Source organism: Bos indicus x Bos taurus, chromosome 7 (assembly GCF_003369695.1).
Source record: "Bos indicus x Bos taurus breed Angus x Brahman F1 hybrid chromosome 7, Bos_hybrid_MaternalHap_v2.0, whole genome shotgun sequence".
NCBI lineage: Eukaryota > Metazoa > Chordata > Mammalia > Artiodactyla > Bovidae > Bos > Bos indicus x Bos taurus.
The window spans coordinates 9,222,702-9,246,129 of NC_040082.1; the positions used below are offsets into that span (position 1 = coordinate 9,222,702).

A 23,428-nucleotide genomic window follows, 5' to 3' on the forward strand; every position below is an offset into this window, starting at 1 on the left:
ACTTGACACTCTGAAAGAAAGATAATATCATACAAAGCTGTAAAGTGTTGTAGACAATGGTCTCATAGTAAAAAAAAAAAACAAAAAACCAGACAGCCACAAAATCATGAGACAAAACAGATTATAGGACAGACCCACAGGGGATCCAGATATTGACATTATCAAGTGAGAATGTTAAAATAATAAATATAGGTGCAGTGAGACAATGACTGTGAATTTCTCATCAGAAGCCACAGGTTCAAAAGATAGTAGAACAATGTCTTAAGAGTCCTGACAGAAAAGAACTTTCAACACATAATTTATTATCCAGTGGAAATATTCTTCAAGAAAGAAGATGAAAGACAGTCTCAGGTTAAGGATAATTAATAACATTTGTTGTTGGCTCTAAAAGAAATGAGGTTTTGGAATTATCAGACTGGGAACATAAAGTAACTATGATTAATATTCTATGGGTTCTAATGGAAAAAGTGGACATGAAAGAAAATCTAGATAATGCAAGCAGAGAAATGGAAACTCTAAGAAGAATATCAAAAGTAAATTCTACAAAGGCAAAACGACTGTATAATAACATGAAGAGTTCCTTTCATTGATTCATCAGTAAACTGGACTGAACTGAAGAAAGTATTAACGACCTTGAAGACACATCAGCAGAAACTCTCAAACTGAAAAGCAAAGAGAAAAAAGAATGAAAAAAACAGAAACGGAATATCCAAGAACAATGAAGCAATTACAAAGATGTAACACAATTATAACGGAAATGCCAGAAAGAGAAGAAGGAGACAAAAGAACTGAAGAAATAGGTGAAGTAATAATGGCTGAGAATTTTCCATAGTTAATGACAGACACCAAACCATATATTTGGGAAGCTCAGGAATACCAAAATTGATTAATATTACAAAAAAATCTACATGTAGGCATATCACATTCAACCTGCAGAATCAAAAACAATCTTAAATAAAAGCCAGAGGAAATAAAACTTTACTTATAACCGTGTAAGCAAGAAAAGAATGGAGTGAAATATGTAAAGGATTGGAAAAAAGTGAACCTTGAATGGTATAAACAATGAAAGTATCTTTCAAAAGTGAAGGAGAAATATTCTTAAACAAAATATAAGGGAATTGTCACCAGTAAACCTGCTTTATAAGAAATGTGTAAAGAATTTCTTCAGAAAAAATGATATGATTTATTAGATGCATTAATAGATCCATATAAAACAAAGAACACTAGAGGTGAATATAAATGTTGGTAGACTATGTTCTTTTATTTTTATTATTTTAATTGTTATGATAGGTTAATTCTTCAAAATAATTATGGCATTAAGGTATTCAGTGGTTATAATTTATGGGTAGTGAAATAAATGACAGCAGTCTTATAAAAGGGGAGGGAGGAATTGGGAATATATTTTTATAAAGTACTTGTAATATCAATGAAGTCTTATAATGTTATTTGAAAGTAAACTTAAATAACTTGTAAATTTATATTGGGAATTCTAGGAAAAACCATTAAAACATTTTTAAAAAGCAATATAAATGCTATGCTAACAGGTGAGAGAAGATGAAATCTCATACCGAAAACCAGAGAAAGCAAAAAAACAGGAAAGATGAAAACCAGAAAGAACAAATTTTTGTTGTATAATTCTTCACAATAGTCTCTTATGACCTTTATATTTGTAATGCATCAGCTGTAATGTCTCTACTTTCATTTATAATTAGATCTATTTAATTCCTTTTTTCTCTTGCAAGTCTAGCTATGTTATTCTATTTATCTTTTATTTTTAAAACTCAGTTTTATTAATCATTTATTTTGCTCTTTTTCATTTATTTCTGTTCTGATATTTATTTTCTTTATTGTACTAGTTTTGGACTTATTAATTTATTCTTTTTCTAGTTTCTTGAAGTATAAAGTTAGATTGTTTATTTGAGATCATTCTTTTTTCTTCGTCTAAGGTTTAATTGATATGAATTTCTTAGAATTGCTTTTTTTTTTCACTGAAAACTAGTTGATATGCAATATTATATTAGTTTCAGGTGTACAAAATAGTGATTCAGTATTTTTATAGATTATAATCCTTTTAAGGTTATTATAAAATAACAGCTTATTTCCCTGTGCTGTATAATATATCCTTATTGCTTTCTTATGCATGGTAGTTTGTATCTCTCAGTCTTATACCCTATCTGGCCCCTCCCTCCTTCCTTATCCTTGCTGGTAACCAGTAGTTTGTTCTCTGTATCTTTGAGTCTCTCTGTTTTGTTACATACATTTATTCATTTTATTTTTTCAGTTCAGTTCAGTTCAGTCTCTCAGTTGTGTCTGACTCTTTGCGACCCCATGAACCGCAGCACGCCAGGCTCCCTGTCCATCACCAACTCCCGGAGTTCACTCAGACTCACGTCCATCGAGTCGGTGATGCCATCCAACCATCTCATCCTCTGTCGTCCCCTTCTCCTCCTGCCTTCAATCTTTCCCAGCATCAGGGTCTTTTCCAATGAATCAGCTCTTTGCATCAGGTGGCCAAAACATTGGAGTTTCAGCTTCAACATCAGTCCTTCCAATGAACACCCAGGACTGATCTCCCTCAGAATGGACTGGTTGGATCTCCTTGCATTCCAAGGGACTCTCAAGAGTCTTCTCCAACACCACAGTTCAAAAGCATCAATTCTTCAGCGCTCAGCTTTCTTTATTTTTTTAGAGTTCACATATAAGTGATAACATAGAGTTACTTGTTTTCTGTTTGACTTATTTCACAAAGCATAATACCCTCTAGGTCCATCCATGTTGTTGCAAATGGCAGAATTTCATTCTTTTTTATAACTGAGTAGTAATATTTCATTGTATATAAATACCACATCTTCCTTATCCATTCATCTGTTGATGGACACTTAGGTTGCTTCCGTATCTTGGCAACTGTAAATAATGCTGTCAACATTTACTGGGGTGTATGCATTCCTATCTTTTCAAACTAGTGTTTTCATTTTCTTTGGATGTATACCCAGGAGGGTAATTTCTGTATCTTGTGGTAGTTCTGCTTTTCATTTTTAAAGAACCTTCATACTTTTGCTGTGTCCCATTGGCTTTGGTATGCTTTCAATTTTATTTCAGGGTATTTAAACATTTCTCTTTTGATTTATTCTATGACCAATTGGCTGTTTAGTGGCATGTTGTTTAATCTTTACATATTTGTGAACTTTCCAGTCCTCTTCGTGTAAATGATTTCTAGTTTCATACTGTTGTGGTTGGAAAAGATGCTTGATATAATCCCAGTCTTCTTAAATTCATGAAGACTTGTGACATAACATATGGAGAATTTTTATGTGCACTTGAGAAATATATGTATTCTGTTATTATCACATGGAATGTCCTGTAAATGTCTGGTGAGTCTTGTATTTCAAACCTGTGGCTTAATTTCAGTGTTTCCTTATTGATTTTCTGTCTGAATGTTTTATCCATTGCTGAAAGTGGAACGTCAAAGTCCTCTAGTATTATTGTATTGCCATCTATTTCTCCCTTTAGGTCTATTAATATTTGCTTTATGTGTTTCGATGTTCCTGTGTTGGGTGCATAAATATTTACATGTGTTATATCCTTGTTGGATTGATCCCTTTTTATTGTAAAATGACCTTTTTGTCTCTTCGTGCAGTCTTTGTCTTAAAGTCTTTTTTGTCTGGTATGAGTATAGCTATCCCAGTTTTATTCTGGTTTCCATTTGTATGTAATATAATTTTCCATCACTTCAGTCTGTATGTGTCCTTACATCTGAAGTGAGTCTCTTGTATGCAGCATAAATATGGGGCTTGTTTTTTCAATCCATTCAGATACTCCATGTCTTTTAATTGGGGAATTAGTCTATTTACATTTAAAGTGTTTGTTGATAGGTATGTACTTACTGCAATTTTGTTAACTGTTTCCTGGCTGTCTTGTAGTTCCTGTGTTTCTTCTTGGTTCTTACTCTTCCCTTGTAATTTGGTGATTTTATTTAGTGCTTAGACTCTTTTCCCTCTTTCTTTTGTGCATTTTCTATAGGTTTTTGTTTTGTGGTTACCATGAGGCTTATAGAAAGCATATTTATAACAGTCTTTTTAAGCTGATAACAACTTAACCTTGAATGCATAATAAAGCTCTACACTTTCACTTTCCCCCTGCATTTTATGTATGTTTTTGATGTCAAAATTTGTACCTTTTACCTTGTATATCTATAAACAAATTATTGTAGTTATATTTTAATGACTATAATAACTAGATGAACCTTATCTATAACAGTGGTGGTTTAGTCGCTAAGTAGTGTCTGACTCTTGTGATACCTCATGGACTGTAGCCCGCCAGGCTCCTCTGTCCATGGGATTTTCCAGGCAGGAATACTGGAGTGGATTGCCATTTCCTTTTCCAGGGGATCTTCCCGACCCAGGAACCGAACCTGGGTCTCCTGCACTGCAGGCAGATTCTTTACTGACTGAGATATGAGGGAAGCCCATAGCTCTATATCTATAACAGTAACCTTATCTATAATTATACTGACTAAATAGCCTTATCACTTAACCAACCCTGAGTTCTTGGCTGTTCATCAAATCTTTGTGATTGCCCAGGTGTCCTTCTTTGTCTGTAGTCACCCCCAGTAGTTAAGGATGGCTGGGATGTGTCAGTGGCCCAAGGGAGGGGATGGCAGCTGGCACATAGATGCAGGCAGATGGGAAGCTGGATCCTTAAGCAGTGGAGGAGAAAATATGTAGTTAGGTTACTTTTAGAGAGAAACTGGGAGATAGGCTTTTCCTGCCTGCTCCCTCTGTGCTAAGCTTGAGTTTATCACTGCAGGAGGGGTGTTCTTATGCCTATTAATAACTGCTCTTTTGTTTACAGTCCTGTGAATACAAGGCCCCTTGGCTATCACAGCCAAGTGATCCCAGGACCTGTTCCTTCCTTGGGCAGCAGTCAGAAAAGCTGGGATGGCAGATATGTGTACTTGCTCCTTCCAGGGAGACTGGCCATTTGTAGTGGGCTAGAGTGAGAAGTCAAAGGTGGTGTCTGATGTCTTCCCCAGTCTCTGGGAAGATCACAGTTGGCTCCCAGATACCTGAGAATATACAAGAAACAGCACAAGTCTTGTGAAGCCTAAATATTTGCTGTCTGGCTCCTTATAGAGTGTATTCATTGATCCCTAATCTAAACCTACCTATTTAAAGGCAGTGATTGTCAGATTGTTTAAAAAAGTAAACCTAAGCTAAACTCAGTCTACATGAAATCTACAGTAAATAATGACATACATATTGAAAGTCAAAAGATGAAAAAATCATAACATACAAACACTAAACAAAAGAAATCTAAAATAAATATATTAGTATCAGGCTTTAGAATCAAGAATAAAGAAACATTGATAAAGAAACTGGGATAAAGAAACATTGCAAAATTATAAATGGTCAATTTACAAAGAGCAAACAGTTATACTTAAGTGTACAGCTAACAACAGAGACTCAAGATCTAAGAGGAAAAAGCTAGTAAAACTGAAAGAAAAAAGATAAATCCAAAAATATACTTGAAAACTTTATTACTCCTCTCTCAAGGGAGATAAAAAAGTACTGAATAGCACAGTCAGTCAGCTTAAACAAATTTATATTTATGGAACATTCCGGTCAACAGAAGCAGAATACCTATTCTCTGAATACAAATGGAATATATAGCAAAATAGGCCATACTTTGGGTTACAAAACAGACCTTTAAAGTATAAAAGAACTGAAACTATACAGAGCACTATACCACAGCAGAATCAAACTGTCATCAAACAACAATAATGAGACAGTCTCTAAACACTCGGAAACCACATAACACACTTCTAAGAACCCACAGATCAAAGAAGTCTGAAGAGAAATTAACAGAAAATACATTTACCTGAATGAAAATGAAAATACCACATACCGTGATTGTGGGACCAAACTAAAACAGGACTGGGAGGGAAATTCATAGTACTAAATGCATACAGTAAAAAATAGGAAATACCTCAATAATTTAAGGTCCTACCCATGAACTTAAGAGCAAAATAAACTCAAAAGAATCAGAAGAAAGCAAATAATAATACAAGTAGAAATCAATCAAACAAAAAAAAAAACACCTTATTCTTTTAAAGATCAATAAAATTGACACATCACTATCAAGATTAACAAAGAAAAAAGCAGAAAACATACAGTTTACTGTTATGAGGAATAAAATAGGCAATATCTATCTTCATAGATATTTAAAGAATAAAGGCCTACCAAAAGTAACTCCATGCATATAAATTTGACAGGTAATATGGACTAATTCTCGAAAACAGAAGAAAAAACTCACCCAAAATGAAGTAGATAATTTGAATAGTTATAGAAGGGACTATTAAGCAAAGTGAATCCACCATTTACGAAGTACCCCTAAAACATATGCTGGCCCAGATGATTTCACTGGAGAATTCTACCAAATATTTAAGGAATTAACAGTGATTCTACACAGTATCTTCTAGAAAGTATAAAAGGAAGGAATACTTCCTAACTTGATTGATGAGGCTGGTATTGTTCTGATAGCAAAGCCAAAGACAGTAAAAAAAAAAAAGGATCACACAGAACAATATCTCTCATAAACTTAGATGCAGTAGCATCAACAAAACATTAGCAAGTTAAATGCAACAATATATATTACAAATTTATACAAAAACTATACCTTCCTGGTGCCTAATATTCATCCTCTCTTCTGTTTGGGGCTTATTCAGTGTACATGTGAGTCAGGGCCTTGACTCATCTATCCCTTCTTCATTGGATCTTCCCGACACAGGAATCAAACCGGGCTCTCCTGCATTGCAGGCAGATTCTTTACCAATTGAGCTATCTGGGAAGCCCTTTAAATCAACCAAAAGGAGATACAAACTAGTCTTCTCATGAGCAGGTGTGTGAGTTAGGCTCATCTGATTGGACTGCTCCCTCAAGATTTTGATTTTTGAGAAAGTAAGAAAAAAGCCCATGATCAGCCAGAGATTACCTGCAGCAGCCAGTGTAAAACTGGATACTGCAGTGCATCAGATCCCGGGGGTGGAGGCACGGGGGACATCTCGCTAAGAAGATTAGTCCTATAATGTACTTTTGCTTGCCTTTTTAGGGTTCACGATGGTTTTTAGAATCTACTTTTTGAGGCTTCTTACATATTTCTATGAGCTCTTTGACATTCTCTCAATAAATTCATGCACTTTACCAAGAATCGGTTCCTGCTGCCTATATTGGTTCAAATACATAGTTTATAAATAAAAAAATGATAGTCTTAAAAATGATTTTAAATATAGCTACTTTTTCAAATTACTAATAATGTAAATTAAGATCCTTTTATTTCCTTATAAATTTATATTTAGCAATTGTTCTGGATTTCCACTTTCAGCCAAGATGGAATAACACATTTCCCCTACTACAAAAGCCAACCAAAATTTTGACAAAAATTGAGACAGGGGTTTACATGACAGAGGACTCGGTCAGTGAAAGACAGTGATACATGAGAGGTAGGAAAAATTTAAGGTGAGCCTTATAATTCCTCCAGCTTACTGCCTTAAGAGGGTTTTGAGGTCATGATACAGGAAGGGGGAACCATACAGATTCTGTCAAACTCCTTGAGTTGAAGCAATTAAGCTGAGAGTCCAGAAAAAATCAGTGCAGCTAGAGTTCAGAGGATAGTATACGAGAAGACATAGCGTATCTACAGAGGATGAAGTATGAAGCAGAGCACTAACTAGCATATATGTGAGTAAAGTACCTGAGTCTAAGGCTACAAAGGAAAATTAAAGCAAGCAGAACCCACCACACACACACTGTTGGGGTTAGTGCCTGTTCTGACCAGTTAGACTGGGAAACCTCCAAAATCACAGAGCGTATAGAATACAGAAGGATCTTGCCTCAGTAAAGGGTAATAATTAGCTCTAAACTGAGCACTACTTTGGCTCTAACAAATCTTGGAAGCAAGAGCTCAAAAAGGCAAAAAGCATTTACCTATAAATTAGCTGCATTCCAGAACAAAGCTTATTTATAAAAATACAAAAATATCTAGTTTCCAAAATGGTGAAATTTACAAGACCTAAATACCCTTGAAAAATTAAAAGAAATTCAAATCAGCAGAAAAATACAACCCGTAATGATTAGCAAAATGACAGACCCATAACTGATGTATATGTTAAGCTTATCAGAGAAGAATGTTAACACAGTTATTATACCAGTAATCCATATGATAAAAATTCAAGTAGAAGACAATTTTAAAATCCAAATAAAGCTTCTAACCACTGCAATAATGTAAGAAAAAAATAAAAGGTATGAGAAGCAAAACTCTGTTGTCAACACCATTGCCTATGTAGAAAATCCAAAAAAACACTGTAATAAAATGAGCTTAGCAAGTTTGTAAGATACTAATAAATCTACAAGAATCTATGTCATTTATATATGCTACCTACAACTGTAGAAATCAATATTAAAAGTAGTATTATTAACTCCCATGAGGCTATCAATTGACTTTTCAACAGAAACTCTGTAGGCCAGAAGGGAGTGGCTTAATGTATTTAAAGTGATGAAAGGGAAAAAACCTAATACTATACCAAACAGGGCTTTTATTCAGATGTGATGGAGAGATAAAAAGTTAGCTAAGCAAAAGCTAAAAGAGTTCAGCACCACCAAACTAGCTTTTTAAGAAATATTAAAAGGACTTCTCTAACTGAAAAAGGAGAGGCCATTACTAGAAACACGAAAATTAGAAAATGAAAAAACTCACTGGTGACGGCAATATGAAGGGAAGACAGTAAATCAACCACATGTAAGTCAGTAGAAAGACTAAAAGACAAAACTAATCAAATTATATCTGCAATAAATAGTTAAGGGGTACATAAAAAGATGTAATCTAGGTAAAAAACAGGAAACATGGGTGGAGCAAAAATGCAGGGTTATTAAAATGTGTTTGAACTTGAGATAAATAACAAAATAATGATACATGTGTCTCTGTCTGTGGGTACCTACTTTATGGTAACTGCAAATCAAAAATCTCTTAGTTACACAGACACACACATAAGAAAAGAATCCAAACATAACACGAAAAAGAGTCACAAATCATAAGGGACGAGAGCGAAAGAAGAGAAAGGAACAAAAAAGACCCACAGAAACAAACCCCCCAAAGTGAACAAAATGACGGTAAAGTACATACTAGTAATAATTTCTTTAAATGTAAATGTTCTAAATACTCTAATGAAAATATATAGAGTGGCTGGAAAGGATTCAAAACAGGATATAAAAACTACTAGAGCTCATCAGTGAATTTGGTAATGTTGTAGGGTATAAATTTAATACACAGAAATCTGTTGCATTTCTATACACTAACTAATTTCTATCAGAAATTTAGAAAACAATCTCCAGCTTCCCAGGTGGTCCAGTAGTTAAGAATCCACCTTGCAATACAGGGGACACAGGTTTGATCCCTGGTCTGGGAAAATCCCACATGCTGTGAGGCAGTTAAGCTGTGACACAACTACTGAGCCTGTGCACTGAGAGTCCACCAGCCGCAGTTACTGAGGCCACAGCTGCTGAAGCCTGTGTGTCTCAGAGACTGTGCTCCGCAAGAAGAGAAGCCACTGAGATAAGAAGCCTGCACATTGCAGTGAAGAGTAACCCACACTCACCGCAACTTCACAGCAATGAAGATCCAGCACAGCCAAAAACATTTTTAAAAATTAAAAGGAAAAGAAAACGATTCCATTTTAAACGCATTACAAGAACAGAATACCTAGAAGTAAATCTAGGAAGGTAAAGAACTTGTACTCAGAAGACTATAATGGACAATGATGAATGAAATAGAAGATGATACACAGAGGGAAAGATAGACCATGTTAATGTGAGTCTCAGTGGACTCCGGGAGTTGGTGATGGACAGGGAGGCCTGGCGTGCTGCGATTCATGGGGTCACAAAGAGTCGGACACGACTGAGCGACTGAACTGAACTGAACTGAATGGGTGAAATAATTAATATTGTTAAAATGACCATACTACGCAATGAGAACTTCAGATTCAGTGCAATCCCTAAAAATATCAATGACATTTTTCAGAGAACTAGAACAACTAATGCTAAAATTTGTAAGGAAACAAAAGACCCTAAGCAGCCAAAATAATCTCATGAAAGAAGAAATCATGCTCCCTTGATTTCAAACTATACTACAGAGCTACAGTCATCAAAACGTATAGCACAGGCAAAAACCAGACACATAAATCAGTGGAAATAAAAGCAATCTTATATGGACAATTAAGCTCCAACAATGAAGGTATATACAACAGGGAAAAGACAGCTTCTTCAACAAACGGTGTTGGGAAAACTGGGCAGCTACATGCAAAAGAATCAAACTGGTCTACTCTCTCATACCATAAACAAAAATAAGTTCAAGATGGATTAAAGACTTAAATGTAAGGCCTGAGATCACAAAAGTACTGGAAGAAAACAGACAGTACACTCTTTGACTTCAGTCTTAGTGATAGTTTTGGATGTCTCCTCAGGCAAAGAAAACAAATAAAAAAATAAACAAATGGGACTACATCAAACTAAAAATCTTTTGTTCAGTAAAAGAAAGCACCAGCAAAAGGTAAAAGGCTGTCTACTGAACGGGAGAAGGTATTTGCAAAGGATATATCTGATAAGGGATTTATATCCAATATATACAAAGCATACGTACAAGTTTAGTTTCTACTCCTGGGTATTTAGGTGAAGAGAAAAAAGCACTAATTAGAAAAGATATATGCACCTCAGTAATTATGACAGCATTATTTACAATAGCCAAGGTATAGAAACAACCCAAGTGCCTATGAATAGATGAATGTATAAAAAAAGATGTGACACACATGCAGTGGAATATTAGTCATAAATAATGATGAAATCTTGCCATTTGTAACAACAAAGATGGAAATAGAGGGTATTTAAATATAAGTTAAATATGTTCAAAGGCAAATATTGTATGATTTCACTTATGTGTGGAATGTATTTAAAAACGAATGAACAAACATCACACAACAGAAACAAAGTGGTATAGATACAGAGAGCAAACAACTGCTTGCCAGAGAGAAGGGAGTTGAGGGCAGGAATTAAATAGGTGAGGGAGTTAGGAGGTACAAACTTGTAGTTGCAAAATAAGTGAGTCACAGATATGAAATGTGCAGTGTGGGCATTATAGTCAGTAACTGTGTAATATCTGTGTGTGCTGATGTGTTGTAACTAGACTTAGTGTGATGGAAAGTTTGAAATGCATAGGAAACCACATCACCATGCTGTGTAATAGGAACTAACAGTGTCGTAGGCCAATTATGCTTCAAAAACCAACCAACCACTCAACTAATAACTCAGAAAAATATATCAAATTTGTTACTAAGGCAGGGTTTTAAGCAGAAACTGAAGGAAGGCAGTGGAAATGTACAAACTACCATTTATATATAAGTACTAGGGATGTAATAGACACTGCTGCTGCTGAGTCACTTCAGTCGTGTCCGACTTTCTGCGACCCCATAGACAGCAGCCCACCAGGCTCCCCCGTCCCTGGGATTCTCCAGGCAAGAACACTGGAGTGGGTTGCCATTTCCTTCTCCAATGCATGAAAGTGAAAAGTGAAAGTGAAGTCGCTCAGTCGTGTCTGACTCTTAGCGACCCCATGGATTGCAGCCCGCCAGGCTCCTCCGTCTATGGGATTTTCCAGGCAAGAGTACTGGAGTGGGGTACAGCTACATGTTATAGATGAAAGTTGTTAGAGTAAATTCTAAGAGTTCTCATTACAAGGACATTTTTTTTCTTTACTTAATTTTATATTGATGATGGATGCTCACTAAACTTATTGTGGTAATCATTTCATGGCATATGTAAGTCTAATAATTGTGCTATGCACCTTAAGTTTATAAAGTGTAAATTATATCTCAATAAAACTAGAAAAGCTTAAAAAATAACGTTAACAATACTATTAAGCAAGAAAAAATTCTGTAGAAGAAAAGATCAGTATTCAAAAATCTTTGGTATTTTATACACTACCTACAAACAATTTGAAATTGATATTAAACAACAATACCATTAGCAATAGTATTTTAAAAGAAAATTTTAAAGATAAATATGATAGAAGATGTAAAAACTCTATACAATGATTACTGTAAAACATGCTGAGAGAAATTAAAGACCTAAATTTTAAAATGAAGAGATATCCAATGTTGGTGGATTAAAAGACTCAATATCTTTAAGATGTTAATCTTCAGATGTTAATACAAAAATTAATGTGGGTATTCAATGTACTCGCAACCAAAATCCTAGTGAGCTTCCTTCTTTAGATATTGGAAAGATGACATTTAAATTCATATAGTTATGCAAAGGACCTAGAAAAACCACAAACAAACAATTCTAAAGAACAAACATGGAGGACTAACACTATTTGATATCAAGACTTATTATAAGGCCACAATAATCAAGAAAGTAGTATTGGTGTAATATAGACAAGTAAGTCAGTGGAACAGAATAAAGTCCAAAAGTACACAAATACATATATAGATAATTGATTTATGATAGAGTGCATATGCAGTTTATGGAACACTTAGATATCTATATTTAAACAAATAAACTTTGATCTGTATATTATACAATGCCAATAATTTAAAATGGATTGTAGATGTAAAATATACAATTCCAAGGATATGAGAAAAAATTTACGTGAACTTGTGTTCAGCAAAGATTTCTTAGATATGACACAAGATATGTGATCCGCAAAGAAATATATTGATAAATTGGACTTAATTAAAATAAAAAACACATGCTCTTTGAAAGAGTCCATTAAAGTAATGCAGAGACAGACCATAGACTATGAGAAGATATTTGAAAATCATATGTTTAACAAAGAACTAGATTTCTTGCTAATATTAACAACTCTCAATGCTTAATAAGAAAGCCACAAAAATGGGGAGAAGATTTGAACAGATATTTAACCAAATAATAAATATAGATGGAAAATAAGTGCATGGAAAGATGTCTAGCATCAGTCATTAGGGAAACTCATATTCAGTTCAGCTCCGTTACTCATTTGTGTCTGACTCTTTGCGACCCCATAGACTGCAGCACAGCAGGCCTCCCTGTCCATCACAAACTCCCTGAGTTCACCCAAACCCATGTCCATTGAGTCAGTGATGCCGTCAAACCATCTCATCCTCTGTTGTCCCCTTCTCCTCCTGCCTTCAATCTTTCCCAGCATCAGGGTCTTTTCAATTGAATCAGTTCTTCGCATCAGGTGCCCAAAGTAGAGTTTCAGCTTCAGCATCAGTCCTTACAGTGAATATTCAGAACCGATTTTCTTTAGAGTGGACTGGTTGGATCTCCCGGCAGTCCAAGGGACTCTCAAACTATATCTTTGTTAGAATGTCTAAAATGAAAAAGACTCTTCCAAGTGTTGGCAAGAAATATAGGAAACAGTTGAAATCTTATACACTCTTTCTGAGATTATGAAATAACACAATCACTTTGGAAAACTAATTGACAGTTTCTTAAAAAGTTAAACGAACACCTCCCATATGATACAAAAATTCTAGTCCTTGATGTTACTCAAGAGACATGGAAACATATGACCATACAAAGACCATGTAAAGACCAACTTCACGAAAGAAGTCAGACAAAGAGAGGGCACATACTGTATGATTCCATTTCATAAAATGCTTTGAAATTGAAAGTAATGAATAGTGTCAGAAAGTAGATCAGCAGATGCCATGGGGTGGAGGAACTATTAATACAAAGGAGCATGAGGGAACCGTTGCGGGTGATGGTCGTGTTCTTTAACATGATTGCAGTGATGATTTCACAAGTGTATGCGAATTCTACACCTTGTATATGTACAGTTTATTGTATAGAAGTTATTCCTAAATCTGTTAAAATTAAGAATCACATTTTATTGGTCTCATTGATATCTCGATGTGTGTGTTAATATGTATAATACACTAGTATTATAATTACATTCAATCTCTTTTTTTTTTTTACAGAATAGGGCAGTTGGGAAACCTGACAGCTCCTTGCAATTCTCATTGTAAATGCTCGTCTGCATTTTATTCTGCTACATGTGGAAGAAATGATATTGGATATTTTTCTCCTTGCTTTGCAGGTTGTACACAGTCTAAAACATTAAAGGCTAGCAAGGTTATTATCTTCTATTATGCTTCTCTGTCTCCATTAAGAAGTGCATCTTATAGATGTTTACATTTTACTCTTGCTCTCTATAAAATCCTTTTTTTCTCCTTATTTTCTCTTTTCTTAAATTTTTCTTAAATTGTGGATTTATTGGTCACAATTCATAGTACTTATGGAGAACCGTAAGTGAAGTGAAAGTGTTAGTTACTCAATGGAGTCCGACTCTGTGACACCATGGACTGTAGCCTGCCAGGCTCCTCTGTCCATAGGATTCTCCAGACAAGAATACTCAAGATTCCCTTCCCCTGGGGATCTTCCCAGCCCAGAGATGGGACCCGGGTCTCCTGTATTGTAGGCAGATTCTTCACCATCTGAGTCACCAGGGAAGCCCAGGAACGACTTTGGGATCCATCATTTTATTCAATGGTTCTCTCTCCTCTCTCTCTGGCTAGTCTTTGTGAGGGGAAGAGAAAAACAAAGAGCATTTTTCCTCACATATGGACATTATACCATCTTCCCAAGTAGGCAATGAAGTACTTTACTAGTACTTTATTTATTTGTATCTACACCACAATATTCTTTTTTGCTGTCACAAACAGATAATTTTATTACAAGATAATAACATACCTGACCAACTTTAGTTCCTCATTGTCGTATTTTTTCTGGCCTATGATTTAACAATGTATCTTCAGTTTTTATTGAATATTTATATTGAAAAGATTATATACCCTTAAAAATTTTTTTCTTAAATGTTTAAAATGATTCCTTAAATTTTTAAAATTTAAGATGGTTATTTATAAATATTATATTTTCTAAAAACTATTACATATTTTAAATGATTTATATATTTTAAAATATATTTAAAATATTTTAAATTATTCAAAATAGGTTACTATAGAAAACTTTAAATGTAGTAGAAAAGCATAATGAACTCCTATATGTTACCCATCTTCAACAATTTATTAACTTATGGAAAATTTTATTTTAAATAAATGATTTTTTAAGTGTTCATATTGTAACCACAGTATAAAGCAGAACTGTTTGACTTTGGTGTTTTGATCCCATGGGATATTCAAGAGCCAAAAAGCCCACTCACTGAAATGCTCTAACCCCTCTTTCTTTTTCTGGGGAATCCCTTTTAGGGATTTGTTTCTATTTCATAAAAATCTTTATATTTAATTTGTCTAAGGAATAATTAATTCTTAAGGAATAATGAAGTAATTCACAAAATAGTGACTCAAACTGTGTGATAACATTTTTATTTATATCATTGGTATTGACATATATACACTATCATCTGTAAAATAGATAGCTGGTGGGAAGCTGCCACATAATACAGGGAGCCCAGGCTGGTGCTCTGTGATAACATTTGATCCTGAATAAAAATTAAAAGAATGAAATATTTTTGACCAAAAATTGCTGCCGTTACTGCTGCTGCTGCTGCTGCTGCTGCTAAGTTGCTTCAGTCGTGTCCGACTCTGTGCAACCCCATAGACGGCAGCCCACCAGGCTCCTCCATCCCTGGGATTCTCCAGGCAAGAACACTGGAGTGAGTTGCCATTTCCTTCTCCAATGCATGAAAGTGAAAAGTGAAAGTGAAGTCGCTCAGTCGTGTCCGACTCTTAGCGACCCCATGGACTGCAGCCTACCAGGCTCCTCCATGCATGGGATTTTCCAGGCAAAAGTACTGGAGTGGGGTGCCATTGCCTTCTCCATGACCAAAAATTAGATGTTACAAATTACCCAAGACAATTAGCTTTGAAACGCAATAAAGTCTCTGAAGGAAAACTGACCATAGCAGATGTTATGATTAGTACCATTTGATACAGATGAAGCCAATTAATGGATAAAACATACATTAACTTCAAGTGGGAAAGAACTGATACCAATAAACATAATTTTAACAAAATGAAAATTAAATAAGAGAAATATTTAAAAAACTTTAAACATATATAAAAAACTATTGTGTCTAAATTGTGTTAGTGGAATTCCTTCTGGAAATTTTTTTTTCAATGAAAATATGTCAACTTTGAAATAATTCTGATTAAATGTTCATATTCAAAGTATGATCAGGGTCAAATGTGTTAGAATTGAGTGCCCTTCATTAGATTTATGCAAAAATTTACAAGAGGAGTGGTAGGAAACACTACATCTCTGAAGATTTCTAATTTTCTGTAGAGATTCACAGCTTTACCAAAACTGAAAACAGATATCTGCTATTCATGTTGATAATATTCCAAGTGTTTTGTCTCTTTGAGACCCACATGTATTGCTATTTTCCATGCTATCAAAGACCTTCAACTATCCTTACATAGATATGAAAGAAATCTCTAGCTTTTCTTCATGATCTTTTCACTGGGACTAGTTCTTTTCAGCCGGAGAAGGCACTGGCGACCCACTCCAGTACTCTTGCCTGGAAACTCCCATGGACGGAGGAGCCTGGAAGGCTGCAGTCCATGGGGTCGCTAAGAGTCGGACACGACTAAGCGACTTCACTTTGAGTTTTCACTTTCATGCACTGGAGAAGGAAATGGCAACCCACTCCAGTGTTCTTGCCTGGAGAATCCCAGGGACGGCGGAGCCTGGTGGGCTGCCGTCTGTGGGGTCGCACAGAGTCGAACTCGACTGACGTGACTTAGCAGCTTAGCAGCAGTTCTTTTCAGCAGCTGATATGGCTTTCATCATAAAACAGCAGTTTCAGGGGGCTTCTTCTAGAGACTGCTCTCATTCAACAGGAGCCTCGTTCTAATTATTTATAGAGAAGGGAAGTCAGTATTGTCCAAAGTGTTAAGGATTACAAGAAGCCAGGCTTAGGGTCTCTTCCAGTTGAAACACCCCTAGAATATTTTAATTTCATTACTGATTTGCCTCCTTTGTGTTATTTTTGTGTTTTTTGTGTGTGTTATTTTTGTCATATATATTTTATTTCCCCATATACTTTTAAGGACCCATATCCTTTTTGTTGGGCTTCCCTGGTGGCTCAGCTGGTGAAGAAGTCACCTGCAATGCAGGAAACCCCACATCAAAGGGTTGGGAAAATCCCCTGGAGAAGGGATAGGCGACCCACTCCAGTATCCTTGGGTGACATATTCAGTATTCTTGCAGACATATGTAATTTTGATAAATTATGTAAATTATGAGCTTCCCTGGTGACTCAGATGGTTAAGAATCTGCCTGCAATGCACGAGACCTGGGTTGGATCCCTGGGTTGGGAAGATCCCCTGGAGCAGGAAATGGCCACCCCCTCCGTACACAGAGGAGCCTGGCGGGCTACAGTCCATGGGGTCACAAAGAGTCAGACACAGCACACACCATACGCTTTTTGTTGCTGTTTTGTACAGTCAATTTGCCCATTTCCTTGCATTTTCATATGAGGTTATTTTCTTTCTTCCTGAAGAACTATATTTTACCTTTCATTTCTGAAAAGAAAAACTGTTTTCATTTGGTATGGAATCCTATATTGGCAATGATCTGTCCCCACTCCCTGCCCCGCCCCTACATTTGGAAGATGCCATTATGTCGTCTTTATGTCTCTGGCTGCTTAGCTGCTTTTAAAATTTTCTCTTTATTTTGGATTTTCAAGAATTTTACTTTGATGTGCTTGGATGCGGTTTTCATTATAATTATTTTGCTAGAGTTTCACAGAATGTCTTTAGTTTTTGGATTTATAGTCTATCAGTTGGAAAATTCTTGGTAATTGTTTCTCCCTCATTTTTTCCTCTTTTATTGGAGGGGGAAGCACTGTATATTAGCTTAATATCGCTGTGTAACACATTATTACAGCCTTAGTGTCTTTAAATAATACTCATTTATTAGCTGACAGGATCAGAAATCCAGATATGGCATCACTCAGTCCTCTGCTCAGAGTCTCACAGATTGAAATCAGGGTATTGGCTGAAATATATTCCTTTCTGGAGGCTCTGGGGGGAAAAACCTACTTCCGAGCTCATTCAGATTATGGGCCAAATTTAGTTCCTTTGGACTGTAAAAAATGAAGCCTCCTTTTACTTGTTAGCTGTCTGCTAAGGGCCGATTTTAGGTCTCAGAGGCCACCCCCCTTCTTTGCTACATGACTCCTTCCATCTTCAAAGCCAGCAAAGGAATCTCACTTATGACACATGCTCTGAATCTCTGAGTTCGGGAAAGGCCCAGTTGCTTATATACACTATCTGATTGGGTGAGGTTTACCACCTCTTAGCAATGCCATGTAACATAAACTTAGTAAGAGGATTAAAATTCACCAGTTTCCATCAACCTAGTAATTATGCAGGTTTATAAAATAGAGGGGTGGGATTCATAGGTGCCATTTTAGAATTCTGCCTAACACTAGACTACAAATAGACTTTTCTACTGCGTCCCATCCTTTTTTTTTTTTTTCCATTTTCCATCTCCTTTTATCTGTTTAGATATTTTCTATTGGCCTGTCTTCCAGTTGCTATTTCTGTTTTCTGCAATGTCTGCTGTGCTGTCAAACCCATTAACTGAGGTGGTAAGTTTACTCATTGTATTTTTCAGTTCTAACACTGTGTTTTTGCAGAATCCAAACCCCTGGAGAAACTGTACATTCCTTAAGATATTTTATCTATTTACATTCTATTTTCTGGAAAATATTAATTATAACTATTTTAAAGTTCTTGTTTTCAGGTCTACTATTTGTAGTAGCCTACTTATGTTTGTTCTTCTAGTTTTAAGCCGATTATTCTTATCATTTTGCATACTTTGTAATGATATATGAAATCCTAAACATTATATATAAAAATATATCAACATAATTATACCATCATCTATTTCTCTATTTTGGCTTCATGCATTTTCAGACTCTCTCACTGTGTGCATAACATTAATAATTGTCACAGCTTCTTGATGAATTGTTTCTTTTATCTTTACAAAATGTTCCTTTCCAACTCTGATAATACTCTTTCTTGAAGTATGTTTTGTGTATTAAATAGTCACTGTAGATTTTCTTGCTGTTTTCATGGTGCATCTTATTTCTATCATTTTATTTTCCAACAGTTTAAAGTGTCTCCCATAGCCCATGGATAATATGCTTTTGCTTTATTCCACATTTCTGTTAATGTCTGTCTTTCAATTGGCATTTTTAGACAACTGACAATTATTGTAATTATTGATATTGTAGAGTTAGATCTGTCTTCCTCTTTTATTATTTGGATTGAATATTTTTTAATGTTTCATTTTTAATTTAACTTTTGCCGTTTTGGTTATATCTCTTTGGTTATAACTCCACAGAGCCTAATATCTTGTAATTCTATCATCTGTTCACTAAACTTTCTTCATATTTTCACTTTTCCTGTTGGTCAGCTTAGGTTCTATGGCCTGCAATTGTTTGTTACACTAGATCTCTACTTTGCACCTTCTCTACCCTACTCATTGTTCCAGAAGACTGGACTATAGGATGAGAGTTCCTTTGCCCTGTAGCTTCTGACTGGACTATATGCTAGTAAGAAGTCCTAGTAGAAAATCAGAAAGATGGGGTAGGAGAAAGTAAAGCCATTGTGTTTATTTTCTTGGTTCCCTCTCTGTGCCTTGGACTGATCGCCCTTTCCTGCAAATCTTAGTTTCTTTCAGGGAGGCCTTCTCCATATGACTTTCTCCTTCTGGTAAGCATTCCCCTAGGACCCTTCAAATCTACTTTTAAAATACATGCTGTATCTGATTATCTTCATCATTTTCTTTGATACCTGGGCCCCAGTCACCACTGACTTGCATCTTATTTCAATAGCCTTTTAACTTTTCTCTGCTTTCACAGTTCAGTAGTATCAATATAGCTGCTAAAGTAGTCTTTTTAAATATATCACTTATACATATACCCCTCTAATGGTTTCATATTGCTAAGAATATAAACCAAAGTTCTAAACTGCTCTTGCAATTACCTACCAATTTCTGTATAAATCCTTTCCTCATTACTCTGATCTTGTTTTCTCTTAGTTTTCTTTATGTCCACTCTGATTCAACCAAATTTTCCACCTTGTTTTCTTTGAACTTGTCAAGCAAGCTCAAGTCCCAAGGCTTTTTAATTTCTATTTTGTTTTTCCTACCTGGAATATACTTCTTTCAGATAGCCACAATGGCTCACTTCTTTACCTTCTTCAAACCTCTGCTTAAATATCACTGTGTCTTTGTGGCATTACCTGACTGTGCAAAACTCATCCTTATCATCTCTCTGATTTTTCCTTCCTTTATTTTTTTCTCCGTAGTATTCATCACCGTGTGCTCCATTAAAGGTTCTTTTTATATAAAAAAATCACTTATATTATGCAAGTAAATTTTCTACATGAGGGCAGGGATTTCTGTTGTATGTTTACTCTGTTTTAATAATACCTAAAATGATGTTTGGTAAAAGGGCATTATAAAAAAAATACGACGGAAAGAATGATTTACTCTTTGGATATTTCTGTTTTTGTTTAACATATCCAGCAACCACTTAGCAGCTTCCCTAAACAACTGATATGACTTTTGTACCATCATCTTCTGAATCACTGAGGTTCAAGTCATCTTTATTTCCCCAGGGAAGCCTGGTGTGCTGCAGTACATAGAGTCACAAAAAGCTGGACATGACTTAGCGACTGAACAACAAAATTATTTAATTTAGAATCTTCTCAATATATTAGCAAATTGCTTACTAGTTTTTGTATCTCCAGCTCTGTTTAGCTCTTCTTAGAAAATGTCACCTGTTCATCTTTCTTGAATTACCAGTACTAAAATAACAACCTGAAGGTTTTATTGGCTCTCGTTAGGGACTACATTATGACTTACATTGACCTTAGGCACTTTTGTCTTTGTAAACCTCTTCTTTCACTTAAAACAAAAGAAAGAGAGAGAGAATTTGATTTAATGTTCAACTGCAATGGTGTAAAGACAAATATGATCCAGGCTTGATACATTATAATATATTCCTTTATTATGACATTTATTTTTTCTCTGATTTTAAAAGACAGTAAAATTAAAACCTCTATTTTGGTCCTGAAAGTATTGTGGGCCCTAGGCACACTTTGCCTCCTCTGCCTAATAGATAACAGCCCTGTCATCATCACATACAGAGTAAAGTCTCATCTTTTCAGCACAGTTCTAAAACTGTCCGTAATTGAGTAATTCTCCATATTTCAAATCCCATCTAAAATTCCATTTTGTTCATTATATTTTCCTTATTCATTCTCAACCCATATCTCTCTCAGTTATTGTATAATTAAATATAAATATTTTTAGTGAAATTTCTTAAATTAATGCAATATTTCCTAAGTAACTATAATTGTATATTCTCATGTACCCAATTCTTTGTTAGGTAAAATGCCTTGATATTATTTATCGTTAGTCCTGAATTTATAAATTAACAACATATGAGCTAATGTAAGCATATTTACTAATTGGGCTTTCCTGGTGGCTCAGCAGTAAAGAATCTGTCTGCAATGCAGGAGATGCGGGTTCAATCCCTGGGTCAGGAAGATCCCCTGGAGGAGAAAATGGCAACCCACTCCAGTATTCTTGCCTGGAAAATCCTATGGACAGAAGAGCCTGGCAGGCTACAGACCATGGGGTCACAAAAGAGTTGGACATAACTTAGTGACTAAAACAACAAATATCAGCAACACGGCAAAAAATATTTACTAATAAAACTGCCTAGTCTCCCTACAGTTAATGATTTAATTTTTATTTTATGACTATAATAGCTTTTACCTTATGATTATATTTCTAAAGATTGTTTCCTATCTTCATTTTTATAGACATACTACAATTGTTCTTGCATTAAAGAAGGATTAACAACCTCAGATGATCAAGGTGATTTTATTGATGCTACAAAAGGGACATGTGATCCAAAGTGTTATAAATTACCTTTGTTCATTGCTTTTATCTTTGCTACAATTGTATTTTCTGCTTTTGCTGGTGTACCAAGCATCCTGACCATCCTTCGGTGTGTATATGTTATTCATAATCATTATTCATTTAATACATGTGAAAGACAATTTTAGGAAGCTTTTAGAATATTGCAGTAAATAATTTAAGCTTTTTTTTCAAGGTAGCAACTGCTCAAGGGGAAAATTGTTATATTTTCAAAATTCTTGTATGTGCTTAATCCTCTAATTTATTTGCAGAAGGTATGTAGAAAACAGATTTAGTTTAATTTAAAACTAAACATTAATTTTACGCACCTGGAAATTTCATAGATATAGGAAAAATCTCAATTTTAACACATTATTTCAATGTTCATTCATTGGTTATAGATGTTTATTGCCTACTTACTTCTATATTAGCCAGTTTGACTATGAGAAAACATCAGTGTCATCAATAAGGGAACATAAAATAGCTTCTAGAATTTTGGAATTTTAATATATAAGTTGATTATTATTCTAAAATAAACAAACATTGGTTATTCATTTGTTCCTCCTGAATATATGAAGTATATTTGATATTTTTATCATAGTAACAGAATAATTGGTCATTATTTTCAAATTATTTTTTTCAAAAGGCTAGCGTAAATCCTTAGGTCGTGAGAAGCAATTTGTCGTCTGCTAGAAAAATAGACTAGAAAACATGAATAAATATATGCCAATGAAAGATCTAAATTGGGCATATATGGTCTCTGTCTTTGGTGAACTGGCAGCTTAGATGGGTGACAAAACTTGAACATATCTGTAAAATGAGATGGGCTTTTCGTTTATTCACCTGTATCTGGTACTGAAACTACAAGGACCTTGTATGGACCTGTCTTTATGTTGCTTAGAGTTTAATAGGAGGAGAAAAACACATAAAAAGGAGTGCAGTGAGCACTTAGAATGCCTTGATTAAAGCTTGTACAGGGTGACCTGGGAACAAAGGAGAAAAAATGGTCATTTTTATCTAGGATGATTTGAAAATGCTTAAGACAATGTGGCACTTGAACTGAGTCATAAAGATAAGTGATCTCTCATAATGCAAGCAAACGGGGGACAGTTCTCAACAGGAAAAATGAGTAGGGAATGTAGAGGCAAAAGTGTGTGAACTATATTGGCAAGGAGTTAGTTGCAAGAGTACCATGATTGTGAATTGGACAGGGAGATTTGAGCTTGATAAGGGCCTGGTCGTGGAACGCTTTCTCTGCCATGTTAACGTGAATGATGCTATTCTGTGTACACCAGAAAGCCATTAAAGAGAGCAGACTTCAGAAGTAAAAGTTATCAAATATGTGTTTTAGATAGATTACTTTGAAGATAGTCTGGGTGCTGGAGCTCATGGGGGAAAACTGGAAACAAAGAAAAGAACTTAAGAAACCATTTTAGAATTTA

The 23,428-nt window shown here is 35.1% G+C and overlaps 1 protein-coding gene across 1 annotated transcript in view; it reads left to right on the forward strand.

Annotated features, from left to right (window-relative positions):
• Positions 1-23,428, forward strand: part of SLCO6A1 (solute carrier organic anion transporter family member 6A1) — a 113,084-nt gene that overhangs the window by 66,780 nt on the left and 22,876 nt on the right. Inside the window, exons 11-12 of the mRNA XM_027545450.1 lie at positions 14,006-14,159; positions 21,890-22,077. Of these exons, the coding sequence (XP_027401251.1) occupies positions 14,006-14,159; positions 21,890-22,077 (342 nt within the window). The remainder of the gene's footprint in view (positions 1-14,005; positions 14,160-21,889; positions 22,078-23,428) is intronic.